The sequence below is a fragment of the Protomyctophum parallelum genome (assembly GCF_964188405.1).
Source record: "Protomyctophum parallelum genome assembly, chromosome: 5".
NCBI classification, from domain to species: domain Eukaryota; kingdom Metazoa; phylum Chordata; class Actinopteri; order Myctophiformes; family Myctophidae; genus Protomyctophum; species Protomyctophum parallelum.
The window spans coordinates 53,826,087-53,843,294 of record NC_139702.1 but is presented as its reverse complement, the minus strand read 5'-3'; the positions used below and the strand labels follow the sequence as shown (position 1 = coordinate 53,843,294).

General features: G+C 45.4%; 1 protein-coding gene across 1 annotated transcript in view; it reads left to right on the top strand.

Moving 5' to 3' along the window:
* The window catches only part of cntln (centlein, centrosomal protein), a 151,736-nt gene that overhangs the window by 46,682 nt on the left and 87,846 nt on the right, over positions 1 to 17,208 (top strand). Inside the window, exons 10-11 of the mRNA XM_083764538.1 lie at positions 6,531 to 6,656; positions 11,813 to 11,934. Of these exons, the coding sequence (XP_083620664.1) occupies positions 6,531 to 6,656; positions 11,813 to 11,934 (248 nt within the window). The remainder of the gene's footprint in view (positions 1 to 6,530; positions 6,657 to 11,812; positions 11,935 to 17,208) is intronic.

The following is a 17,208-nucleotide window of genomic DNA, read 5'->3' as shown; positions in this document are numbered from 1 at the left end:
GACTACACACACACACACTCACGATCACAGGTACACAGTCACATACACGCATACAGATGACCCCTCCCTGCTGTGAGCAGGGCTGGCGTGTGCTGTGGGTTTCACGCATGCCTGGGGCTCAGGCACTGGCTAATTTACCGCTTCAGCAATACATTAGGAGCAAAAATCACACACAAAAGGACAAGAACTCTTTTGATCTTCTCAATGCTCCTCTCATAACTTTGGCAGGACATGTTTATAAATGGCCGCTCGCTCGCTCTCCGTCTAAGTCGTACAAAACATACACATCATTTTATTGGGGCCCTGTATTACAGCCCCCATAGCCCTCATAGGGCTGTAGCCCTGCATTACAGCCCTCAGAAAATGGTGCTTCTCTTTCGGCACTTTAGACCTTAGACATACATTTAGATAGAATGACATATTTTTCTGCAAGAGATTTGACAAGGATTGATGGAGGAGCGCTTGTCTTTGCTGCAGGTCACACACACACACACACACACACACACACGGCTGCCGTACCCCTATGCATTAAGTTTGTCCGTAGTGACGTAGTGATACTGGCTTTGATACTTCTATTAATTGTACCTGTATACTCACTGTTGTATTGCTGGCAGATCTGCATTCTGGCTGATGAAACCTAATTCACACTCAGACCCCATTACAGGTCGATTTTATTCACATCTACTCTTATCATCTCATCATGTCATCTCAACACACACACACACACACACACACACACACACACACACACACACACACACACACACACACACACACACACACACACACATTGCATTCATGTTAAGAGTTAAGGCGCACGCATGTTGTGCTGCTGGCCAGCATTCATCCAGCATCCTCTCAAGGCCACCATCAGTGTTTTAGTCACCTTGATGTCAGTAAGTGGTAGCTCCATTATGCTCTGCAACGCACCGCAGCTGAGCTCTGTTTAACGGAAGTGTTGGCCTCTCACCTCGCGGACACAATGCCGCTTACATTAGTCTTTTATTTGGAACTGTCCCCTGGGTTTGTGCATCTTAGGAAAAAAAGACCCGCTTTTGAATCGTATAGTGTATGTTTATGTTGTCTGTTTGCCTTTCTGTATCTGTGCCAGTGTGGTTGTGTGTCGTGGGCCCCAGAGCTGTGTGTGTGTGTGTGTGTGTGTGTGTGTGTGTGTGTGTGTGTGTGTGTGTGTGTGTGTGCGCACAATATTCCCCATTCAGTCGGAAACCTGAACAAGTCGTGCTTTGAGAGCTCCAGATGCAACACATGACACAGTCATAAAGAGACCCATTGATGACAGCTGAGACCCCTTTCACTTGGAACATGGAGAGAGCGAGAGAGAGAGAGAGAGAGAGGGGGGACGGGGGGGACGGTGACAGTGACCCTTGAGTTCATTAGTTTTCCTCATAAACACACTCAGACCACATATACTGTATAACTGTCTCTCTCTTGCCTTTCAAGCCTCTCACATCCTCTTCCTCATGTCTACTCTCTTTTTCTTACTCTTTTTTTAGATCTTTAAAAACATTTTTATCTAAATACTGTATTATTTTTTTCTCTCTCTCTCTCTCTCTCTCTCTCTCACACACTTTGTCCTCTAACCCACCTGCTCCTTTGCTGTGTGTGTTGTGAGGCAGGTGGGAACCATCTTTTCATTTATTTTCTTGTTGTATATGTTTTTGCGTCCTCCAGTCTCAGCTTGTCATTGTCACATGGCGTTCTGTCCGCCAGACCATTAGCAACAACGTACTGATACAAAACATTGCATGCAGGCACACTTTGAACTAGAGATGTCCCGATACTGTGTCGGTATCGGAAAAGTATCGTTATCGGCCCTTATATCGTTATCGGCGAATATGCCAGTCTAACCACCGATACGACACAGTGGGTAAGGGGTTAACACTATGGCAGGTAAATAAAATGTTGGTGCATGTGGAGTTTGCTTTCGAGTTGCCAAAACTGCAAGTGCACATTTGAGTGAGGAGTCTGCTATAAACACAACACGAGATATATAGCTAGATAGCTATAAACACAACACGAGATCACAACACTGCTATCGGTATCGGCTAACCCAAAAATGGTGGTATCGGGATCGGATTGTAAACGAAAAAAGTGTATCGGGACATCCCTACTTTGAACACGCACGCGCGCGCACGCACCGGTGCGCACAAGCGCGTACACACTCATATTCTGAATGCAGACCTACTGTACAGTACACATGCACATATGCTTTCCGGTCGCACACCCAGACACACGTGCACACAGTACTACTCACTCACACACATGCGCACACATTGGTAGTCGCACATTCGTACACTACATATGCATGGGATTGCACGCACGCACGCACGCGCACACACACACACACACACACACACACACACACACACACACACACACACACACACACACAGTCTGAGGCACATTGGTGCGTCCTCTGGACCTGTGGCAGGGAAGCAGACGGCAGACAGACGTCCAACTAGACCATGGAGAGCATCTGCACCAGAACCCAGTCATCTATCACTGTCCCTGGGTCATCTCTGCTCCTTCAGCACAGCATAACACACGCACGCACGCACACACGCGCGCGCATACAATAGCATCTCTTCTGCTCCCTGACTGTTTTCAGATACACTTAACTGTGTTAAGATTATCTGAAAACTAATTTAGTATGGGTGCACTCATGTAACGACACTCTTCCGGTGAGATCACTCGAATATTGATTTGTTGTGAGTGGAACGCGCATTACATGCCACAAACGCACACACATACTGTACACGCGCACACACACTTGTGCACGTAGAGTAGACACACATCACGTCTATTAACTGTTGCACTACACATTAAAAAAGTAGTGCTATTGGGCAGAATCACAAACTGAAGCTATTATTTATTTTATTAAAAGAAAAAGATATGCAGGAATTTGGCTCCGATTTTAATAATGGACAAAGAGGAAAAATACACACCATTGGCGGTTGGGGGTGTTCATTTTGTTCCCTGTATGTAGTGTATGTTTCACACTTAAGTTGTAAAACATACAATAATGTTATTTTAGAATATTTTTACAATTTATTTTATCATATATATCATATAATAATCCCACCTTAATATGATCTGCTTCTCCAGACTGATATTTATTTCACTGTAAATAAGGCATGGATGAATTCTGTTCGTAAAATAATTCATGGAGTGTCGCTAGGCAACCCGCCAGGTGAGAACCACACTAATATAGCTTACGCATGTTTCATGATATTGATAAATGCTTTTATGTGATGTATTCCCATGCTTTTGTTCTTGCTTAAATGTAAGTCGCTCTGGATTAAGAGCGTCTGCTAAATGCCTAAATTGTAAATTGTAATTGTAATATATACTGTAATGATAATAATACACTTTATTTATATAGCAACTTTCATACCTAAATGCAGATCAAAGTGCTTTACAGGGCAGAGCATACAAATAGCAATAAACATGGCTAAGGACATAAAAACAATAAAAGCAAATATATATACATATACAGTATATATGTGTTGTGGGACAGAGACAGTGCGCAGCCAAGTAGACGACACACACAACTCGGCCACGTTACCCCTATCAGTGTACCTCCTGGATCAAACTGATTTCTACACGTACCTGCGCTAGGGGAGAGAGGTATAAAATGTTTGTTAGGCTGCCTCTGTGTCATTCTTCACTGACTTCTCTGAGTTGACGTTCAGGTTGGCTCTCGTGGTAAGACAACACTAAACATATTTCTCTCACCTCATCATAGGGCCGGGACTAATTGCGATTAATTACGATTAATTAACTACAGAAAAATTAATGCATTAAAAAAAATTACGCATTTTAATCGCACTATTTTTTTCACCGCGGAACGTTGTCACTGGACAGTTTTCAGACGGACCTGCACCAAGTGTCCGTGTCCTCTTCAGACAATAACACCACCAGACACCGCAGACAGTTCACCAGACTGGGGGAAGCCGCTGAGATCACTTTGCTTGCCCCCGTGGATTGGAAATAGGATTTAAAAGGCTATCCGATGGTAGCGTGGATTACAGCACAGTTGTGTGCAATTATTCAATAAAGAATTATTACCCCCATTACTACAAAAACAATGTTTTATTGCTTAAACTTATGTATTCACTATTCATTGATTCACTAGTATACCAAAATCCATTTGAAAAAATTACTTTCTCACTGTTCTCCGGTCAAATAATGCGATTAATCTAGATTAATCTAGATTAATTAATCGCAAAGCCTCTGATTAATTAGATTAATTTTTTTAATCGAGTCCCAGCTCTAGTAGAAGATAAAATGACGTGTCTGTGTTTCCTTTTATAGGAAACCTATACCCGAACCTATCTGAGACAATGCATGCTACTGCTATAGTTACCCGACTGCAGCGACGAACGAAGTACTTGCCTGTCAGCCTGTGGAAAGAAAATAGATATTAATAAAATACAACGATAATATAACAGAAAACAGAAAGGTAACAGAACGTCAAGTTTCAAAAAGTTGGCAGAAAAAAACAAAAAAAACATTGAGATTGAGAATCTATCAATCTTGTTAGTTGGTGGTTTTAGTTCATTTGGATTTCCTTTAAACTAAGCTATGTTGCTTTGCCTATCTAGCGTAATGGGTGCTAAGGGCTAACCCAAAAGCAAAAGGACTTTTTCAGGTTAATTTCAACCCCTGGCCTTCCATGTCTGACTGAATTGCCAACATCATGGCAATTAAAACAATGATATAATAACAAAAGTAATCGTGCCAGCCACTGTAAAGCAATTCTACTGGAGAGACTGTATCTGAGCCACTGGTCTGAGCTCAGTGGACTACAAACAAGATGTTTCCTTCTCCTCCCCACGTGCACACAGTGGGGCTGAGTGTGTGAGCTGCTTAGCCAGCCCGGCCATCAGAAATATGCAGATCAATCTGCTAATTAGTGGCACAGAGTGGTTAAGGCTGAGCTGTAGCAGACGGTTGGCACCCGCGTGGGCACGGCGGCAGAGCAGGGCACCGGGTCACTGGAGTCAACCGTAGCCCATGGGCAGAGCATGCTCACGCATGCACACACATGAACACACACACCCATACACACTCTATCTCTTATAAGTGCACCCACACACTTAAAAATGCACGTGTACACACACATTGCAAGACACGTGCACACGTCACGTTTATGCATGCACACACACATTCTCAGATGTACTATTGCTTGCACACTCTTCACATTATACACATGAGGATGCATGGCACACTGACAGGTCAAAATGCTAGTGCTTGTTTCAATGATAGTCCACATTCCAGTTTAAATTAGTCTAGTGCAGCTGACATACAGTAGAAACGTTTATCATAGGCATCTGGTTATGAGAAGTGTGAGAAGAAGTAGTTATAAATAATAATGGGCCTGTATGCGTTATCGAGGGCACAACCTTAAGTCCTGGACGGCACTTCAAAGTCACTTTGGCTGATGTTTTCTTCAAACTGGATGACGCACCATCCTCTCTCATAAACTCCCACCCTCCTCCTCTTCCCCCCATGCACTGAGCCTGAGCACCAGCGTTGTGCGTTTAGTCGCATGGCAGATTTTAGCCTGCCATCTGGTCAGGCCTGCCTGGCACCACGGGAGGCCTCCCAAACTCTCATATTCATATTCCGCTAGCATATTGTTCCCACTGCTTCCTCCATGGCGCGGGGCCCCAGTGCACCATGCTCAGACGTTCATTTTTTATTTATTTAAACAGAGGAGGGTTGGCGATAGCGCGTGTCTCCTCTCTCTCCCTCCACCTCCTCACCCCCCACGGTCGGCGGTTTCTTCCAGTTGTCCTATCAAGTGTAACCTGGGGGCCCCTGGTAGAGCAATTAGAGGAGCCTCCCTGCCCACCTCTTGTAATGAAGCCCGGCACATTCCACAATCTATAGCCCCTTTAGTCTCCCCTAATGGGACATCATTATTGTCAAAGAAACAATGTAAATGGAAATGAACACACTCATTAGCCAGTCGCAGGGAGAAACCTTTGGCGCTCTCTCCTCTTCTCTCCGCCACTCTCTCTCTGTGGTCTCTCTCTCTCTTGCTTTCTCTGCTCACTATCGCCCCCACACACACACGCACACATGCACAGACAAAACTTAAAGAGAAGAAGCACGTGTGTAACTCTGCGCTGCTGTTCTGGCTCTCCTTGCAACTTCATCACACAAAACACATAGATACCAACCTCCTGCTGCTGCTTTTCCTATTCCTGTGTGTGTGTGTGTGTGTGTGTGTGTGTGTGTGTGTGTGTGTGTGTGTGTGTGTGTGTGTGTGTGTGTGTGTGTGTGTGTGTGTGTGTGTGTGTGTGTGTGTGTGTGTGTGTGTGTGTGTGTCTCAAGGTGAGAGGGGAGTGATATGAACATGTATAATTGTGGTGTTGGCATTCAGTGAGCGTTCCCGCACATGCTAATTGTTGCACCACATTTCCCCGTCTGTTCATGTGGTCGAAGTGTGTTCCGGAGCTAAACTCCCCGTTCTGCCATTTTTCTCTGCCTGCAACTCCCAGGGTGCACCTGTGCAGCGGTCCAGGTCTCTGTCCCCAGCCGGCAGCGCAGAGACAGGCCTAGGAAGGAGAGGAGGAAGAGTTGGCCAAGAAAGGATCCAGGACCTGGAGGACTTGCTTCAGTTGAAGGTAACTAATCTGACGGGCCCGAACCTACAATATACATACAGACACACCCTACTCTTTCTTTCCATCTGTCTCTAACTATCTCACTGTCTGTGTGTGTGTCTCTCTCTCACTCACTTAAACAGAAATTTCTTTAAAAGCGAAAACCAGCACTCGAGGAACTCATGTTTTAAGGCACTCTTAACTTATTTAATTGTTGCTGCAGAGCAGCAGCAACGGACGCGTTTCGGCGTTCAAGCCTTCATCAGCGTTGTCTGCTGGAGACACGGGAAGTGTCACATTATATAGTCTCCCTAGGTGAGACACCTTCCTCTGTCCCGTGCAGACACAAGAACACACAGCCAACTTGTACCAAAAGTGCAAATATTCAGCAGTTCAGACGTTAAATCATAGACATCAAAGTCCTTAAATACATATATAGGAAAATATATGGCAAAATATGAGTTTTCTTTCTTATAGTTAAGAAACTTTCTTAAGTTAGGTATACTGTACATATTGAAACACAGTATTTACAAAATACAATAAGGTACATCTGACTGAGTCCTTGAGGAGGGAGGGGGGGGGGGGTTAAAGGGGTTTAGGGGACTCGGTTAGATCAAGCAATAAATATATAAACATTGAGGAAAATGTAGGAAAACATTTGGGTTGACTGATAAAGTTCATCATAGGTTCTCTCTTAATAGAGTGCTGTTTTATAAGTCCACTCCTCTCTTTAAAGGTTGTCATTAAATCTGCATTAAGACAAAGGGACACGAGTGGCCTACCCTCTTGTTGTTAATGCGAGGTCTCTTACGACATATGTGGAACGAGCAACTAAATATTTTAAATGCAATGTGCAACCATTTTGAAAGACACAATTGTCAACACTCAAAATGCTCCACAAATTATATGATTCAAAACTCAAACGTCTCTCATAATAGGCTACTAATGTACAGTCCTAGGAGCTTCACAATTATTTTGTTAATTTTATAATTAGGCGAAATGCCTGGATGTTCAGTTCATGTATTCATGACGTAGTTTCATCACCAGGCCGAACCAAGAGCGCTTCATGATGTCCAACTCTTATAAAACAGCACTCTATTAAGAGAGAACCTATGATGAACTTTACCAGTCAACCCAATGCGGGCTATATCTTGATAAAATCTCTCTCACTCACACCTATACTTCTTGTTTCCACTCCCTCCAACTCCAAGTATTTGTAGTTTTTTTTTTTTTTAACTGTGTATCAGTGTGTGAGCAGAACATCCAATGATACAGTGGTGTCCACCTAATGGAGTGGTCAACCACTCCCAGGCCTAATGGACACAGCCACTACCTCTCTCTATGATTGCTGAGAGAACTGTTAGAAAATGGAGGGTAAGTGGGTGGGTGTGGGGGGTATTCTACTGTGGCGCTTGTTGGCGTCTCCGACAAAAAAGAGAGTCTCATTTGCGCAACCATTGCCACTGCCTCCTTTGTGACCTTCCAGTACAACAACTGTTAGACAAGCACACACAATGTAGTTGCACATGCACACATACAAGGCCCACAAACACCCACACATTTGCAAATGCAAAGCCAATCACAATCGGAGATAAAAGCACAAGATATAAGAATTGTGTAGGAAAGTGAGAAAAAAAAAGCTGCAAAAAAAAAGCTGCCACATGTGTTCTTTATTCTATCTAATGTAAAGCCTTCATCAAAGCAAGTTACATGTGTGAAGTGAGGGGCGCTAACTATATATTAAAGTCTAACTCACGTACATTTTCCAAGGTACTCCAGGGTATAAGAACATACAGACATAGAAACAGGCAGCACCAAACATAACAAACAATACTACTGTATATACAGTACTTTATACAAATAAAATACTCACACAGAAACACAACATATACAAACCAATAGAAACAGAGCTTACAGCATTCCACATCAGCCATTTTATTATTATACTAGACCGTAAGATCTGAACACGGCACCTGTCCGGGGCGGTGTTGGGCGGAAGGAGTATAGGACCAAGGCTCTATACGTCCTCCCGGCAGGTGCTCCTCAGTGTGTTACCACCACTAAACAGTATTCAAGATGAACAGATTATGAATCGTGCACACTATCTATCATAATGTTTGGGGTATTCATGTTGAACTTAATGGTTCCAGTGTCCTGTCAGACACCGGTAAAGAACGGTAAATCACTCCTCTGTTCTCTCTGCTCTCCCCTCCACTCCATCCTTCTGGACGGTTGTTGTCCACTTGATCCACTCTTCCCAACAGAATGACTTGGAAATTGGCCAACACCAGCCCTTCATTCTGTTGACACGCTGACCTCTCCAGCTAACAGCAGTGGTAGACAAATAAACACTTCTCGCCATAATGGCCCTGTCTGTCTGTGGGTGTGAGTGCCGTGTGTGTGTGTGTGTTTGTGTGCATGTGTATATGTCTGTGTGTGTTTGTCCCCCACCTTCTCTCCTAGAGATTTCCAAGTAAACAGCACTGTCTGGTAGTGGCTGCTGCAGTAGCGTAATTATTTTTCAGCTTGAAAACCTTCGCAGATGTGCGTGCGTGCGCACACGCGCATGTGTAATGGCAGCCAGGGTAAGGGTGTGTATTGATCGGCCCGTGGGCAAGGGCCTGTGGCCTGATGGCCGCAACCAAGCCTACCCAGGGAGTTGGCGGGGAGTTGGAGGGATGGGGAGAGTAGAGCTGCTTCCATAAGCAGACCGGCAAAGCCATGATGTGGCTAATGCCCTGCCACCCGCACCAGCCCCCCACCCCCTCTGCAATCAATCAAGTCAGCCCCTCTTCATGTTCCCTACCCTCATCCCATCGGCCCCTGGTTTCACAGGTCCCCCCCTCCCCCCCCCCCCCCCCCCCCCCAACCCACACTTCTTTCATTAGAGGACCCTGTTTGTGGGGTGAAGGTGAGGAGAGGGGCTGTTGACGGGTGCTAAGGATGTGTTGCAGATGTCCTTTGTGAATATACCACCACTAGCAGCACGGCCAAAAATCCATACTTGTCACATTGGCAGATTGTGTACGTGAGTGCCTGTGTCTTCTGTGTGTGTGTGTGTGTGTGTGTGTGTGTGTGTGTGTGTGTGTGTGTGTGTGTGTGTGTGTGTGTGTGTGTGTGTGTGTGTGTGTGTGTGTGTGTGTGTGTGTGTGTGTGTGTGTGTGTGTGTGTGTGTGCCTGTGTGTGTGTGTGTGTGTAGCTGGCTGACGTGTGTACTGTGTGCTCTCGCTCCTCTGTTCTCTTTGTCCTTGTTAATAATAACGGGGCTGAGGGCTCGCATTTCCCTCTCTGCAGGGCAGCCGTGTCATAGCAGCAGTAAACAAGCATCTTCCAGCCCTGGCCACTCGAGCAGAAACCTGCCCTGCACTGCAACAGCCCCCCCCACCCCCCCACCCCCCCCTCCATCCTTTCACTCCGCTCTTTCTCACTCACTAACTCTCTCTCCTTTTCTTCTATCATTTTTGTTTTTGCTCGTTTCCTCTTTTTTTTGTTTGTCCTCTTGTCCTTTTCCTCCTCTCTTGTTGTCTTTTTATTTCTAGCTTTCTTCTTCTTACTTCCTCGTCTTCCTGTCTTTCCTTGTCACGCCCGCTGAAAGTCTCTTCTTCGGGTCAAAATAATGTAGAGGAGCAGATTGGTGTGTGTGTGTGTGCGTGACTGACTGACTGACTGACTGACTGCGCGCGCGTGCACACTCCTGTCAGGACATTGTATATGTTCTAAAGTAAGAGTCCAGTCTAGCTGTGTTTTAATAGCTGTCAACAACAACAACAGTGTCAACACAACCTCCCATTACCACCAGCACTACATGTGTCTGGCAGGCTCTCTGGCTTGTGTGTGTGTGTGTGTGTGTGTGTGTGTGTGTGTGTGTGTGTGTGTGTGTGTGCGTGCGTGCGCGCATGTGCGTGTGTTTGCGCGGAGGGTGGTAACATTATGATGGAGGTTTTCCGCTGGCTGTTGAAAAAGAGTTAAAGTGAGGTGTGTGCATTGGCAGATTGTGTACGTGAGTGCCTGTGTCTTCGGTGTGTGTGTGTGTGTGTGTGTGTGTGTGTGTGCGTGCGTGCGTGCGCGCATGTGCGTGTGTTTGTGGGGTGGTAAGTGGTAACATTATGATGAAGAGTTAAAGTGAGGTGTGTGCACGTGCGTGTACAGTGTACACGCATGCTTTGTTGGTTGACGTGCCTTCCTCTGTGTGTGTGAGTGCATGTGAACATGCACTGCCCACCCCCTCCCTCACTGGCCCCTATGGCCCGGTCATGTAAATGTCACTCTGTAATGATGTCTCAGTTGCCCTCGGTCAGAGGAGAAGCTCTTGTCATAAAGAGGAGAGGAAACGAGAGAGCAAGAGAGCGACATGAACCCGCTGGTATTCTGTCAGACCAAAGGTGTTAGATCTCCGGTAATAGAGAACCATGTTACACCATGCCACATTATGGCTCTGGACTCCACAGGCTGGACAAGAGAACAAAAGAAGAGAAGATAAGATAGGATAAGATTAGGTGATGCACTCTGGGGTTAGAAAAGGGCAGATGAGATCAAATAAGCTATATGGTGTTATTGTTAATCCATACGGTCCATCTGTTGTCGGCACAGGCGATTGGAGAATAAAAAAGCATGATAGAACTGATAGAATAATATATAGAGTGAAAAATTATAAAAACTCTATAAATAAAGCAAATTATGTAATTTGCACAAAAATCTAATTAATATTCTGTAATGCGTTACTTACATTTTTACGGTTTATAATTATACATTGTACATTCCCTACTATTCACTGTGGAAGGACTCTCAGTCTACGTAAATGATTTACCCATACTATTAGGGATAGATTGTTTATGTACACTTTAATTACATCTATATTGAGAATAGCTCAATAGTAAATAGCTCAACATGCAAATCCCAGGTGTTCCAACTGCAGAGGGCCAAGAAAGTCCCTAATTGTAAATCTCCTTTGGTTTTTGTTACTTTGTTCCCAATCCCTTAGTTAACTGCGAGAAATGCCGAAATGAATTTCGGCGAGGCAATGCGTCTGTTCGTTTTCTCTGCAGTGACGTCACTTGTTCTCATTACCTCCCCAGCCAGGAAGAAGTATAATGCTGCAGCCTTAAATTAACTTCCATATCACCCTGTTGTTCTGAAACATAAAAGGCATCCTGTATCTGTGTTTCTGTGCCTCCCAGACCGAGGAGAACGAGGCTCTGAGGAGCGCACACGAGAAACGTCACGAGCGCTTGCGTCTGATTCAGACCAACTACCGGGCCGTCAGGGACCAGCTGAGAGAGGCCGAGGAGGCACATGGACTGTAAGTACACTGACAGCAGTGACTCACACTGTGGGTACACGGACAACCAGAACAGTACATGAGGCCTATGAGGACAGACAGATAGTAACACACCACACAGTGACCTGCGAGCTGGTGTATAAAACACATTACATGCTCAGCACGCACGCACGCACTAATCGGTTCAAATTATCATTTGTCCCAGCTGCTATTCAACTGCTGAACAGCAAATAGCACTTTATTCTTGCCCCTTTGCACTTACTGCCCACTAATGCACTTTTGCTGACTTTGCTACTACTGTATGTCATGAATTCTCTGTCTCTAGTGCCCTGTTCTTAGTCTTGCATTGAATGTTGTTGTTGTATGTATTTTGTGTGTATTTTACTATGATCTGGCTGCAAACCAATTTCCCGCAAGGGACAATAAAGCTAACCTTGAACCTTGAACACACACACAGGGTCTTTGGGTTGCAAAATAACATGAATGCGATATATACAATACAGATATATACTGCGAGTGCATGTGCAATGCAGTGACCCAACAGACAGGACTTATGAGTTCACCAGACTTATGGGAGAGTTCTTAAACCACTGTGTGCTTACAGACAGAGAACACAGGAGGTCCTCGGAGTTCAGACAGGAACACGCTCGCAAGGCACACAGTGGACCTGTAAACACACACGCACACACACACACACACACACACACACACACACACACACACACACACACACACACACACACACACACACACAGGAAAGCCGTGCTAGCCTGTTGCAGGCGGTGAGTCAGGGGATAGTTAAAAACACATAACTCTCCTGTCCTTATGTTTAAAGCCCTACTGAAATGCTTACAACCCCTCTGAAAACCCACTGTTCCTTTCTCTCTTTGCTGTTGCATCAGAGAGAGAGAAAATATATTCTCTCTTCTCTGTTTTTCCTTTTGAAAACAGTCCCAGGGTTTAAAGCCCAGTCAGTTTGGGTGGGGGGATTACGTGTGTGTGTGTGTGTGTGTGTGTACGTGTGCCTGTGCCTTTTTTGTTATATCAAGAACATATTGCGTTTCATTTATTTATTTATTTTATCGCACCTCCGGTCGATCATTGACACGGACAATATTTGATGACCAGGACTCCTTGGAGACTCTTTGAGTTTCCTACCGACTCTGCGGGTCATCAAATTATTGGCTTAGGAATGTGACAACAATAAAAAAAAAAGGCTTCATGGTGTGTCGATTAAATCAATTCAGATTTACTTACCAGAGACCGGTTGCAATTATAATGGATTTGACAGCCACACGTGAGACAAGTCAAAATTCCGTACCTGGATCCGCTCAGGTCTAGGATAGAGTCTCAGTGTGTGGGTTTCGGGGACCTGTGAAGACCTCTACTGTGTGTGACCTCTACTGCGTGTGTGTGTGTGTGTGTGTGTGTGTGTGTGTGTGTGTGTGTGTGTGTGTGTGTGTGTGTGTGTGTGACTGTGTGACTGTGTGACTGTGTGTGTGTGTGTGTGTGTGTGTGTTATTTAGCTGTGACTTTCTCCATTCCCCGAGTGTTCATTAGGATGTGAGAGCAGGAGACTGAACGTGTCAGGTCCTGAGGGGGTTGTGTAAGGTGTCTGAGAAGGCCTGTGGAGGAGAGAGGGAGAAAGAGAACTGTTTCCTGTTCTGATCCCCGCTTACACACTGGGAGGGGGTGGGGGGATCACGCAGAAAGGGCAACAGAGCCTGCAAAGTGTCATTAACATGAACTGCTCTCTTACTCTTTCTCTCCCTCCCATCTTTTTTCCTACTTTCTGCGTCCCTCTCTCGGGAGCAGAAGTGTTGACCCCGTCAGCTGTTTTCTCTCTGGGTTAATTAAAGAAAACAGCAGTGCAATGTGAGCCCGTGTGAAAGTGGGAGCGAGTGAAGAGAGGAGGAGAGGAGAAAAGACGAGAGTAGTAGAGCACACTTGCTTATTCTCCACTCTAGGCTCGACTTCGCTCAGCTCAACTCGGCAGCAAGTGTCTGAGACAGTGGGTACAAAAAGACAGACGAGAATGAGTGAAAGAAGTGGATGAGTCCACACAGGCCCCTAGAGTGACAAAAAAACTGTGAAGCCGCCCTGCCCTACTGGCCAAAGCTGGAACTGCAGGCGGCCAAAATACAAGAGCGAGCAGCTGGGGTTTAACACGGAGCGCTCGTTCATTAATTGATTCAGGCGCGTTCAGGCGAGTTATCACTTCCGGGCACCCTCTAGAAGTTTATATATATTCATTTCACCATTGTTCACAGGTTATCAGAGGAGTGTTGCACCTGGTGAAACTGAAAATATATTTTTTTCGTAATGAAAGCAAATTAAATATCAGGGAACAGCCTAGGCCGGGCTCCCTACTAACCTTATTGTTGATGATCTCACTTTCATGAGGGATGGCTGATGTCAAACTTTAACTGCATAGCAGCACATTTATCATACGGGGAGAAACATGGTGTGCTGCATCACAGGAAATGAAAATATCCATACAGGTTATACACAGGAAGTGAATAGGCAAACTTGCCCTTTTCATTGATTGCTGGTAGCAGTCAGTCACTCAAAAGTATCATTCCTGGCATTGAATTGTTGTGAGAGAACAACATTTTAATAAACCACCTTGCGCATCATGGCACACATACAAGTGATTAGCATTATTAGCATTAGCCACTGTTTTGATAGCCTACAATTTCTTACCATGTTGTGGCGTTAAGCACGCTGCCTGGGATGGAGCAGCCGGCCAATCACTGGCCAGCAACCACAGTGCCCGCCCTCAGCACATCGGTATGCAAAGATGCGAGCATGCAGGCCTCCGGTCCCAACCGAACCCCTACCTGTCACTCACCATTATGTCCCAGTTCTGCCCCAATACAGTACAGAACACTGCGAAGGGAGAGATTCGGGGGAAAATACCAACTTCTTATTTATATTAGAAGATGGCATGGTTTTTTTAATCAGACTGGGGATGATGGGGAGTGAGTAAATAAAATTAAAGGTTATTAAAGCATCTGTGCGCTGATCAAAGTTGCGGCCATAAACAGATTCCCCCGAATCAGAGCAATTAGCCTCAGCTGCGCGCAAAAGTTCTCTCCATTTCCCCCTGCTTAATAATGGAAACTAGAATACCGTAGAGGGTGTGTGTGTGTGTGTGTGTGTGTGTGTTTCTCTCTCTCTCTCTCTCTCTCTCTCTCTCTCTCTCTCTCTCTCTCTCTCTCTCTCTCTCTGTCTGGGGGGTGGGGGGGGCATGTTAAAAACTGCCAAAGCATTAGAGTGACTATTTTATTAAAGCAATGCTTTTCTGTCTGTGTGCGTGCATGTATGCATTACGACGTGCATGCGTGTGTTGGTAGGGGTCCACAGGGCTGACCGTTCTTGTCTTCTAGTGCAGTGGTTTTCAACCAGTAGTCCGGGTTCCATGGTCCGCAGATAAATGATGGAGAGTTGATAACAAAAAGGAACGTTTCATTTTACGCTCTCAAGAGTTAAATGATTGCATATCTGCATTAATTTAGGCTACTTAATTTACGGTCTACACAATTAGGGTTAATGTAAAATAATTGTCATTTTGATCAACGTTTGCCGTTCATCTGTCCCATGGTACCAACCTCAATACACCATGTCCATCTGTCCCATGGTACCAACCTCAATACACCATGTCCATCTGTCCCATGGTACCAACCTCAATACACCATGTTCATCTGTCCCATGGTACCAACGTCAATACACCATGTTCATCTGTCCCATGGTACCAACCTCAATACACCATGTTCATCTGTCCCATGGTACCAACCTCAATACACCATGTCCATCTGTCCCATGGTACCAACCTCAATACACCATGTCCATCTGTCCCATGGTACCAACCTCAATACACCATGTCCATCTGTCCCATGGTACCAACCTCAATACACCATGTTCATCTGTCCCATGGTACCAACCTCAATAAACCATGTTCATCTGTCCCATGGTACCAACCTCAATACACCATGTCCATCTGTCCCATGGTACCAACCTCAATACACCATGTTCATCTGTCCCATGGTACCAACCTCAATACACCATGTCCATCTGTCCCATGGTACCAACCTCAATACACCATGTCCATCTGTCCCATGGTATCAACCTCAATACACCATGTTCATCTGTCCCATGGTACCAACCTCAATACACCATGTCCATCTGTCCCATGGTACCAACCTCAATACAACATGTCCATCTGTCCCATGGTACCAACCTCAATACACCATGTCCATCTGTCCCATGGTACCAACCTCAATACACCATGTCCATCTGTCCCATGGTACCAACCTCAATACACCATGTCCATCTGTCCCATGGTACCAACCTCAATACACCATGTCCATCTGTCCCATGGTACCAACCTCAATACACCATGTCCATCTGTCCCATGGTACCAACCTCAATACACCATGTCCATCTGTCCCATGGTACCAACCTCAATACACCATGTCCATCTGTCCCATGGTACCAACCTCAATACACCATGTCCATCTGTCCCATGGTACCAACCTCAATACACCATGTCCATCTGTCCCATGGTACCAACCTCAATACACCATGTCCATCTGTCCCATGGTACCAACCTCAATACACCATGTCCATCTGTCCCATGGTACCAACCTCAATACACCATGTCCATCTGTCCCATGGTACCAACCTCAATACACCATGTCCATCTGTCCCATGGTACCAACCTCAATACACCATGTTCATCTGTCCCATGGTACCAACCTCAATACACCATGTCCATCTGTCCCATGGTACCAACCTCAATACACCATGTCCATCTGTCCCATGGTACCAACCTCAATACACCATGTTCATCTGTCCCATGGTACCAACCTCAATAAACCATGTTCGTCAACAACAACAAAATATTCTTTAGTTTTCGGTTTGCGAGGCAAAATCTCATCAAATGGTGGTCCGTGGCTTAAATGCTGAATAAATAATGGGCCTTCATATGAAAACGGTTGAAAACCACTGTTCTAGTGAATGGCCTACGGTGGTCTCATGACAGAGCGGTCTCTCGGCGTTCACATTTCACACTGTAGACTGTTCTGTATCTGTGAAGACAGAGACAGGTGTGAATCAATGAGTCGTGGACCACCCGGCCCACTTAGAGAGGCATACATAACTATCAGTCTCTGCGACTCGTTCACCAAGATGATCCTAGATGATCCGATAAGTAGCATTTTCACACTGTGAGAAAGTAACCCAAGGCTGCACACACCAGCTCGCACATGTACATACTACATATGCACGCACGCA